This window comes from Carassius carassius, chromosome 5 (assembly GCF_963082965.1).
Source record: "Carassius carassius chromosome 5, fCarCar2.1, whole genome shotgun sequence".
In the NCBI taxonomy this organism is placed as follows: Eukaryota; Metazoa; Chordata; class Actinopteri; order Cypriniformes; family Cyprinidae; genus Carassius; species Carassius carassius.
This window is the reverse complement of record NC_081759.1, coordinates 31,445,704-31,456,575: the sequence shown is the minus strand read 5'-3', so window position 1 is coordinate 31,456,575 and position 10,872 is coordinate 31,445,704. Positions and strand designations below refer to the sequence as shown.

The window sequence follows — 10,872 nt, the reverse complement described above, 5'->3', positions numbered from 1 at the left end:
GTTGGATCGAATGGAACCTGAACTCTGCCGTAAAGCGCTCCATGACAACATGCTGATGTCCCGCTGAAGTCTGTTCTACATTATATTTTTTTACATAAATTCTACATTACCCTGACGAAAGTCAGGGTATCACTTAAAGTGCTTATATCTGTAGGTAAGCCACTCAGTCTTACACGATGGAATATTTTCTGTGTCGTAGATCACACTAGATGCAGGGTTTTGCATGTGAATCGTCACGTAGACGGTGGGCGACTCAAAGCTGCCACTGACATGCCTTTACATTCGTCTGTTCTACAACTAACTATTGATACAGTCTCATAAAAAGCTCTGTTCAGTATTGTATTTTATAGTGTACTGTTTTTATCTGACGTTGATTGCTCAAGAACCCACACTAAACATTGCTGCATGTATTTGCTCCTCTGATCAGTTGTCTGATTCCAGTGAGAACATGAGCGCGCACGCTCTGCTGGTTCTGTACGGGAGTCAGACGGGCTCAGCGCAGGACACCGCGGAGCGGATCGGCCGCCAGGCGCAGAGGAGGCGGATGAGAGTCCGAGTGGAAGCTCTGGACAGTTATAATGTGGTCAGTACACGATACCTATTCAGTCTGCAGTCATACACAGACATGCGAAGATCTGCACTGTGTTGGGGTGTGGGGTTTATTGGTTAACAGTAATGCTAAAACCCATAAGCTCTTTTAAAGGTATAGTTTACCCAAAAATGGAAATTCTGCCATTAATTACTTACCCTCATGTCATTCCAAACCCGTAAGACCTTCCTTAATACAAATGCAGATATTTTTTTATGAAATTTGAGAGCTCTCTGACCTTCCATTGAAAGCAACTAAAATGTTCCCAGGTTCAGAAACGCAGTAAGGAGATTGGTATAACAGTCAATGTGACACCAGTGGTTCAACTGTAATTTTACAAAGTTACAAGAATACTTTTTGAGGGTCAGAGAGCTCTCGGATTTCATCAAAAATATCTTAATTTGTGTTCCAACAATGAACAAAGGTCTTACGGGTTTGGAATAACATGAGGGTGAGTACTTAATGACAGAATTTTCATTTTTGGGTTGAATATGTCTACTCGTTAGGCAAACCTGATCTCAGAGTCTCTGGTAGTGTTTGTCTGTGCCACCACAGGACAAGGGGATCCTCCAGACAATATGAAGGTAAGATTATAAACAACATAATTTAGCCATCAAACTTTTATATTACATAATGCATTCCATATATTTAAATATTATATTTGCTTTATGTAGAAATTCTGGAGATTCCTGTTCAGGAAGTCTTTGCCTGCTGACTCTCTTTGTCGTCTTGACTGTGCTGTGCTGGGCCTTGGAGACTCCTCGTATCCAAAGTATGATGACTGAGCAGATGTGCTGCTTACAAAGCCTTTCTTTTTCCTTGGATGTTTTTTTTTTTTTTTTGTATCTGCACATTTTTTTTCTATTTCAATTAATCTGAAAGGGTAAATAATCTTTTAGAACTGATGTCACTGGTGTTTGTATGTTACACAACAAACAACGCTGAGACCGTTTTGGGCCTCTCTTCAGGTTTAACTTTGTTGCTAAGAAGCTCCATAAGCGTTTGCCTCTGCTTGGTGCTAATATGCTGCTGCCTGTTGGACTGGCTGATGATCAACATGATCTGGGGTGAGCAGAGATTCCCTTTACATATTGACTAAATGTCTATGTTTATCCTTCTCTTATAATTCAAAATATGTGGAAGTAAGTCTTGACATAATTAGGCATTTTAAGAGGTTAGCAACCACATTTAATAGGCTCCCACGGTTAACACCAATAAACAAGTATTAATTATGGGGAAAATGCTTTATATATATATATATATAACGGTATATGGAACGGTTCAGGTTTTTCATGGTTTGGTTTGTTTCACGGTCATAGAGTTCGGTATGGTTCGGTATGTGCTATGTTTATGGAGAAACTAAAAAAAAAAAATCGATCTAACTATGAGCAACAGCACAAATAAATACAATAGAGGAAAAGATACAAATAAAATTAACAGTGATTTTTTTTTGGGAGCTCTAGCATTAGTTTTTAGGTACAGAAATTGAATAAAGAAATCAAATGTAAAACAGCATCTCATATTTGACTGTATAAATTAAAGATTGTTCTTTATTAAAGTTACAAAAGCTTTTGAATCAAGAGCAGTGAGGGATTTCTTTGTTGTTGCTTTTCGATCAATATAAAAACTGTCACTTTAAGAGAATGCACTGATACAGTTGGCCTCCGTTCAGCCAGCTATGTCTGCTGTAGGATACTTAGGCCTAACAAAACGGGCATTTTGAAATAATTTTTGTGTGAATTTGTCCATTTTAACACAATACTTCAGAGAGCGCTTATATTTGCGCACGTTCTGAGGTGCGGGTTTGCGCGCTTCGGATGAGCGCACGCACAAATCTTCTCACTGCGTGCGCGAGCTCGCATCCTCTGGCTCTAAACTGACAAAGCTTAAATTACTTTAGTTTAAACACAGATATCAACATGTGCTGTTCAAACCCCAAACTTTTGAAAAGTAGTGTACATCTGTAACACAGTATTTCTATTTTGAATAAACACTGTTCTTATTTTGCAAATACACTGTTTATTCATCAAATAATCCTGAAAAAAGTGTCACAGAACATATATATAATGAATATATGTGTTACATGTACAGCTGATGTATCTATGTCTTTTAATTACTCCTCAGGCCAGATGGTGTGATTGACCCCTGGTTGATTTCATTCTGGCAGAAAACCCTGTCTCTCTACCCTCCTCCAGCTGGCCTCGCTCCACTCCGTGAGGAAGAAAAGTAAGTCTGTCAACTAATCTACAAATAATGTTTTATTAAATGAATGAACTCAAATAGATAACAATTCATATATTTATGGATAATCTTATCTTTTTCAGACTTCCACCCCGATACGTTTTCCACTTCCTAGATGAAGTCCCAGACAAGCAGACCGAGCATCTCCAGACCCCTCCCACCCCACTGCAGCCTTTCCCAGCTCCAGTTGTGTTCAATCAGAGAGTGACTCATCCTTCACACTTCCAGGATGTCAGGCATATCGAGTTCGATATCACCGGCTCCAACATACAGTGAGCATATATGAGATATTTCAAATCAAATCATACAGATTAAATGCCATCACAAAATAGTATTAAAAGGTTTTTGTCTATCTCTGACAGGTACAGTGCAGGAGATGTTGTAATGATGAGACCCTGTAATGCTGCAGAGGATGTAGAGCAGTTCTGTCAACTATTGAAACTTGAGCCAGAGAGATACTTCACACTAACTCCCACTGACAGCAGCACGGGTGAGACTTGACACCCTAAAAAGAAATGAACATTCTGTCATGTTGTTCCAGACCCACATGTCAGAATTCCTCTGAACAGAAAGTAAGTCTTCCCTTTTAAACTCTGTGTTCCTCTCGTTCCTGCAGCAGCAGTCCCTGCCCGTCTTCCTCAGCCCTGCTCCGTTCGCTTTCTGGTGGAACAGTTCCTGGACATTTCTGCTGTTCCACGCCGTTCCTTCTTTGAGGTGTTGGCAACTTTTGCCACTAATGAGCTGGAGCGTGATAAACTTTTGGAGTTCAGTTCCGCTCAGGGTCAGGATGCTCTTCACTCCTACTGCAACCGACCCCGTCGAACAGCCCTGGAGGTCAGAGATCACTTGATGTTAAATACAACTTTCTTTTCTTTTGAAATGCCTATAGACTCATACACTGACATCTGTTGTCATCTGGAGTTTGAAAGAGCTGTGTTCCAACAAATTATTTAAGGTTATTATTATGTGTAAAAAAGTGGTGTAATCCCTTTCTAATGTGAACTCAGGTACTGGCAGACTTCCCTCACACTACAGCCCAGTTGAGCATTGACTACTTGTTGGATCTTTTTCCAGAAATTCAGCCTCGCTCCTTCTCTATTGCCTCTTCTCTCTTGGTAAATTTTTTAATGTATATATCTATATCTATCTATCTATATATATGTATCTATATATATATCACATCCGAAATAAAAGATTTTGTTTACATAATATATGTGTGCTCTGCATATTTATTATGTATATATAAATACACACATGCATGTATTTCAGAAAAATATGTTGTTTATATATTAAATATATTCATTTTGTAATATAAATTATATGAATATAAATATAGATATTTTCAGTAGATATACTGTATGTATGTGGATTTATAAATATACACAAGACACAAAAAACTTTTATCTTGTATGCGATTAATCGTTTGCCAGTACTAATATTTATTTGCATATATATTTGTTAAACATTTATACAGACTGCTGTTCATATGCTTGGGGTTAGTAAGATCTTTTGTTTTTATAAATTATTATTATTAATTTTTATTTAGTAAGAGTGCATCAAATTGATCAAAAGTGACAGTAAAGACATTTGTAATGTGACAAAATTTAAATCAGTTCTTTTGAACTTCCAATTATTCATCGAAGAATTCTGAAAAAGAAGAATTGTTGTTTTCACAAAAATATTGAGGAGCAGTTTTGTGTTTTTAAGCACCAAATTAGCATATTAGAATGATTTCTGAAAGGATTATCTGACACTGAAGACTGCAGTGGCTGCTGAAAATTCAGCTTTGTTTTCACAGAAATATATTTTACAATATATAAAAACAGAAAATATAAGAGACTTTTTTTCAAAAACATTATCAACCCTAAATATTTGAACAGTGGTGTAAATATAATATTTATATAAATATCTCTTTCTGATTTGACCTTTTCCGCCGCAGCAACACCCTAACCGCATCCAGATTTTGGTTGCTGTGGTGAAATATAAAAGCATGCTTTTTAAGCCACGTAAAGGCCTCTGCTCTTCCTGGCTGGCATCTCTGGACCCCTCTAAAGGTTGGTCTGATCAAACTGAAAGAAAGTAATGTACTCAGATGATTAAATTATATGAAATCTGTACATTCCATTTTATTGGTGTCCTAAATGTTGTTTAGGAGATGTTTACGTACCACTGTGGGTGAAGAAGGGAAGTTTGAGTTTCCCTCAGGACCCGGACACCCCTGTTATAATGGTGGGACCAGGGACTGGTGTGGCTCCCTTCAGATCTGCCATACAGGAGAGGGCTGCTCAGGGGAAGATGGGTGATTTTTCCTGGATTTTGCAGTTTTTCAGAAATGAACAAAATTGAAAGTGATCAAACTTGTATTTTGAGCCTTTTCCTCTTAAGGTCTGATATATTCTGCTTTATTTGTGCAGAATGGCAATAATCAAGACATGGGGCCTATTTGTTTTCATTATAGCTTTATAATACAGTATGATAATACAGAAGTAGTGACTGAATGCGTGTCATGACACAAAACAGTTAAGTGATAATACATTCTAACTGAAGTCGCGTCTCCTTTTTCAGCTAATGTGCTATTCTTTGGCTGTCGGTCTGAATCAAAAGACTTCTACTGTGGATCAGAATGGGAGGAGAAGGTGCAGGCGGGCCAGATGATCCTTGTCACAGCCTTCTCCAGAGATCAGGTCAGACAACTTTAAGAATACTGCTTAGGTTTGTCCAATAAGCCAAAGATCTAAAATGTGCAGTGCTGGGGAGGTCCCAAGAACACTTCCCTGAAAATGTTTTAACATGATTCATTTACAGGAGGAAAAAATCTATGTTCAGCATCGTGTGAAGGAACAAAGCAAACTTTTATGGGATCTGATAGCAAAGAAGAATGCATTCTTTTATATAGCAGGGTAAGTCTTTTTTAACATCAAGTTAGGCATTCGACAACAATCTACTAAAACGTTTCAGTTGTTAGTGAATGTCAAACCCTTACGTGTATGGTTGGTTATAGAGCAATATGACAGTACTGTATATATGAGGAGCATTATAGAAATGAGCTGCCCTACCCTCTTCACCCAGGAATGCCAAGCAGATGCCTGCGAGCGTGTGTGACGCACTGAAAGAAGTATTCCAGAAAGAGGGTGGCATGTCAGAAAACCAGGCACAGGAGATGCTGGATGCCATGGAGAAAGCAAAACGCTTTCAAAGTGAAACCTGGTCCTGATCTCTCTATTAAACATAGCCTTAATATCCAACAGTCTCATGTGTGAAAGTGAGTCTGGACTGAGATTAAATGATGTTAAGAGTTGGGGTCTGACCACTTTCTTCTTCCGAGTTGTACCCCACTGCCTTTGACAATACAGCTGCGATCTGTAAGTGTAACTGAAGTTAATATGAACACACAGTAAACCAGGAATTTGATTTGATATTAGCTTTTAAGTAGGTAGTTACTGCTTCCTGTTTTCCAGTTATGTTGTATAAAACCAAAGGATAAAGACTCTGTTGTTCTTTTTTTTTTTCATAAAATAAATAGTGACCAAACTATATATCCATCTCACACTTCTATATTCTGTATATTCTGCATTAGTGGTTTTCAATCAAGAGGACCTCCACAGACTGTTACGGGATGGCTTAAAAGCATTTACATTTCGAAAACATTATTAATATATAAAAATATCAAGATGGACAACTTTTTCTGAAACAATAGTACTAAAGTCATTAAATATATCAATAAAAAGTTTTAAAACAAGCAGCTTTGTCATAATTACAGCAGATATACTTTGATTATCTTACAAATATAGCATGTACGGGGGACATGAATATTGTGTTGGACAACAAGTGGCCTTCAAGCTAAAAAAATTTAAGAACCATTGTTCTACACAATAATACTGCCATACAAACACTGTTTCAAAATATTAGTTTATTCAAGGCAAAATACAGCATTTGGTTCAGATAAGCATTTTTTAATAAACTGTTTTACACACACCATTCAGTGCCACAGACACATAATTGAACTCTGATCAAACAGTCTTAAATAGGAAAGTTCACCCCAAAATGACAATTCTGTCATCAAATCTCACAATCATGTCATTTCAAACCTGCATGACTTTGTAGAACACGACAAACAACATTTTGAAGAATGTTGGTGAGCAGATTTGGTGACCACTGACCAAAAAAAAAAAAACCCAGACATTTCTAAAAATATCATCTTTTATGTCCACTAGAGGAAAATAAGTAATACAGGTTTGGAACAACATGAGGGTAAATGACCGTCTTCATTTTTGGATCAACTGTCCTTTCAAGTCTTCAGCACACCCATTCATAAAAACAAAGCAGTGCAGCATGGTTAACATTTTTTCTTGATTGTTTCTACCTTGTACACTTCAAACTGACTGAGGATCAACTGGAGTGTGAAACTGTTTGGATATCTGGAAAGCTACCATTTGCCACTTTTGCATTCAGATTCATAATACCGATGAGCCCTAGCTGTTTGTATTACAAACTCTAGAGGTCAAGTAAAACTCCCCTGCTTAAAATCCCAATGTCACCTTTAAGTCTTGTGCCTTTTTTGTTTAAAACAGTGATCACATTGGCAGTAACACGTAGCTTCTTGTGTAGCTAAAATTGATCTGAACTTGTTCTCACGTGATTGGCTTCTGAACAAACACATAAAACCTCCTCGTTCAGTGCTCACAGCTATCTGAGTGCTAGAGTGTGGACCTGATAGATTTCCTCAGGGAAGTTCTGCTGCTGCTCCTCACAGATGATGTTGAGTCCGGCCCGGGATACTAGGCGATGTAGTACATTCAGGTCCCGACACACACTGCTGTCTACATCATCAGGTATTATACCTTCAAACGCAACATTATCCTTCACCACAATCAGGCCATCTGGACGCAGACCGCTCTGGCAACGCCTCAGGAATTCCACCAGGTGGTCATCGGTCAAGTGACCTAGAAACACATGGAGTGATTTGTGTTTGCAAAATATAATAGAAGATACATTTGGCCATAGATTATGTAGTGAAAGAAAATAGAAATATCAGTTAGATAATTGATAGAAATATCTAAATAGATAATGTGGTGAAATATGAATTGTATGTCTTACCAATCACCCACTGGATCCATATGACATCGTAGCGTTCTGGCTGGGGCTGAAAGTCTTGTAGGCCACAGCAGAAGTAGTTCTTCACTCGCTTGGCCTCCTCACCCAGGTAGGAACGAGCTTTATCCAGAAACTCCTGTGTCACGTCCACTAGGTCCACTGTACGGAAGAGGGGCAGCAGCAGGCGCTTGGTGATACGGCCGATTCCTGCGCCACAGTCCAGAGCACAGCCTGTCCCAGTCTTACCCTGGCCTTCCTTAGAGTTAAACAGAAAACCAAGTGATTGTGTGTTTCTCATTAACTTTCATTTGTGGTTACGTGACAGTTGAGTATCTACAGGAAAGGTTAGTCGGTTTCATAATATTGCTTTCAAATAATCAGTTCATAAGACTTGACAGTGAACTAGAATTCAGAATAGTAGACTTGCGAAAGATATTTACACTAACGTTCAAACATTTGGTAATGTCTCATATGTTTGATAATACACACACACACACACACGCACACACACACACAGAGAGATATATATAAAGATGCAGTCAAAACTATAATACTGTTAAATGTTTTTACAATTTAAAAACTGCTTTCTGTTTTAATACATTTTATTATTATTTTTTCTTTATATATTGTAAAACATTTTTGTGAGAACAGTGATACTTTAAAAAATATATATATTTATAAAAAACCAGTTCAAAAGAACAGCACTTATTTGAAATATAAACCTTTTGTAACTTTATAAATGTCTTTATTTTCTTGACTTTTGATCAATTTAATTTGTGCTTGCAGAATTGAAGTATTACTTTAGAACTACTCACCCCAAGGAATTTTTGAAGAAACTTTTTGGAGCCATTAATGTCGATGTTAGAAATGCTGCCATAACCCCCCAGCATTCCATCCACAGTGGGCGGGACTTCCTTCCAATAGTGTTCTGCCTTTGAGTAAAAGGTTGTCTGGTCTTCTATCAAACAGTCTTCCATCTTTGTGCAACTCCTGACCACAGAGATCAAAATTAGTTAGTTTTACCACAGACCTGAATGAGAAAGTAATTTTTAATTTTAAGTTTTTCATATTTTCATTTATGTAAGACTATATATATTACAGGTAGACTCTCAATTCTATTTCATGTTTCTATATACATTGCTTCAAATTTAAAACTCTCTGCTGCATTAAAAGTCTGTATAAATGCATCTTTCTGTTGCTTCAGATGAAGCTTCTGTGCAGTGTTAAATGCATTAATATCTCATACAATGAATCCGTTGCATTATTATGAAATAGTTATAATCAATTGCTATTAGTAAAGTTTCCGTACAGTGCTATTTGTACAATACAGACCGTTTTATATCATATTAACATAAATGTCATATATAATTTCAATGAAATGTTCAAGAGCCAAATATTTAGCCTGGAATTAGACCTAAAGAGCTGAAGCATGTGTCATATTCAGACACCTGGAACCAAATGCAGCTCTGCTGTTCAAACTCAGCTGTCAGGAAGAATCACTTGACAGCAGACTGACAGACAAATGACTCTACATGTAGTCTTCTAATAAAATACAAGCATGGATAAATATAGGTATATCAATGTATATCAATATCCACACTCACTAATATTTTAGTCTGTTGGATAGATTAAAAAAAATAGGTTTATGTACAAAGTAAAAGTTTTTGGAAAAAGTACTGTGGTAAAGTTGCATCTGTTAACTTTCATTCGCATTACTTGATGGATTTTCTTGGACCAAAAAGTTCTTACGCGTGTTCCTGCTACCGTGCTGAGGTTAATGGTGTCTTGTCTCCCGGCTATATTTGGAGGTGACAAAAAGTTCCACGTGTTGACACACGAGCAGATGGAAATCACACGCTTCCACTGTCTCTCTCTGACCTCTTTATATCCTAACAGTAATTCAGACAGTGAAGACTGACGTACCTTTGCTTTCGTGCCCTCGCTGACTGTCGTTTCTTACTATCGGTCATGTCACAACTGAACAACTGTAGCAGAACTGCCCCATGAAAGCTTTTCCAGCTCCCTGGCTTCCCAAACTAGAAACACTGCACACCTCACGTCATTTCCTTATTTGACTACAGCGTTTCCCTTCAGTGTTTTGTTTTTTAAATGTCTCCATCTTGCGGCCGCACTTAAACTTACACGCGGCTAAGAAACCGTCAAGTAAATGTTTCTGTTGTTGTTGTTGTTGTTTTCTTCTTCCTCCAAATGCACGTAAAATTGACCGAAATTGTAATGTCCTTTTTACACAGTGATGTTTTACCCAAAATTGTAATAGAAAGAAAGAATGTTTTAAATATATTTTAAGAAAGAATAGTTTGTGTCCCTTCTTTGCTCTCAGAGCGATATGTTGAGTAACTAGTTAGTCAGTAGGTGTTACTTTTTATATTGGGTCAAATTTTAAAACTATTTTAAAACCAAATTTTCAAAACCAATCATTTCATCTTCACATTGTGTATAAGATCTAAATGTTGGCATAGTAATACTGGTATACTTTTATAAACATCATTTATCTTTCATTTCCCAGAGATCTCCGGTCTCTTTAATAAATGTTAATCTGAGTGGTCCTAGTTTCAATCCTGTATTTGTTTTGTATTCCATCCAGACACTGCTGCTTTTGCTTTCTTCTCATCCCATCTCTTATTTTCACTTCCTTCATTACCTGACAGCATGCTTTCTGTCTCGTTTACTGGTCTCTCCTCCCTCACAAGCCCAATGTTTCGCTGCTCTCCTCACTCTCCCCTGGGTCACTCCTCTCCTCCTCTCCTCTCTCCCGGCTCTGTCTGCTCATCCTCTTTCTTTCTCTCCTCTTCACCCGAGCTGGCAGGGTATACAGATGATGAGTCAGTACACTGGCTGTCTACATCGGACAGCCTGAAGTCAGTCGATATTTAATCTGATCTGCTCTCTTCTTCTGTCTACTCCCTCTCTGGCTCCGAACACATTTA

General features: G+C 37.7%; 2 protein-coding genes across 10 annotated transcripts; one reads left to right on the top strand and one right to left on the bottom strand.

Annotated features, from left to right (window-relative positions):
• Positions 1–7: 7 nt before the first annotated feature.
• Positions 8–6,319, top strand: ndor1 (NADPH dependent diflavin oxidoreductase 1). 7 transcript variants are annotated; one of them, XM_059550621.1, is made up of 15 exons: positions 8–154; positions 442–583; positions 1,096–1,173; positions 1,264–1,361; positions 1,558–1,656; positions 2,714–2,815; positions 2,914–3,102; positions 3,193–3,320; positions 3,450–3,664; positions 3,838–3,945; positions 4,770–4,884; positions 4,983–5,129; positions 5,396–5,514; positions 5,636–5,730; positions 5,900–6,319. In XM_059550621.1, exons 2-15 carry the CDS (start codon positions 449–451, stop codon positions 6,042–6,044), a joined length of 1,773 nt encoding a protein of 590 aa, XP_059406604.1. In that variant the 5' UTR covers positions 8–154; positions 442–448; the 3' UTR covers positions 6,045–6,319. The 7 variants fall into 7 exon arrangements, with proteins under 7 accessions (XP_059406604.1, XP_059406603.1, XP_059406602.1 ...); XM_059550620.1 differs by having other exon boundaries at positions 3,447–3,664; XM_059550619.1 differs by having other exon boundaries at positions 3,172–3,320.
• A 465-nt stretch (positions 6,320–6,784) lies between these two features.
• ntmt1 (N-terminal Xaa-Pro-Lys N-methyltransferase 1) lies at positions 6,785–10,740 on the bottom strand. Of its 3 annotated transcripts, none has more exons than XM_059550612.1 (4): positions 10,587–10,740; positions 8,740–8,914; positions 7,928–8,180; positions 6,785–7,773 (listed from the first exon to the last, which is right to left on the bottom strand). In XM_059550612.1, the coding sequence occupies exons 2-4, from the start codon at positions 8,899–8,901 to the stop codon at positions 7,517–7,519; spliced, it is 672 nt and encodes a 223-aa protein (XP_059406595.1). In that variant the 5' UTR covers positions 8,902–8,914; positions 10,587–10,740; the 3' UTR covers positions 6,785–7,516. The 3 variants fall into 3 exon arrangements, with proteins under 3 accessions (XP_059406595.1, XP_059406594.1, XP_059406596.1); XM_059550611.1 differs by lacking the exon at positions 10,587–10,740 and adding an exon at positions 9,848–10,006; XM_059550613.1 differs by lacking the exon at positions 10,587–10,740 and adding an exon at positions 9,674–9,791.
• Positions 10,741–10,872: the final 132 nt, after the last annotated feature.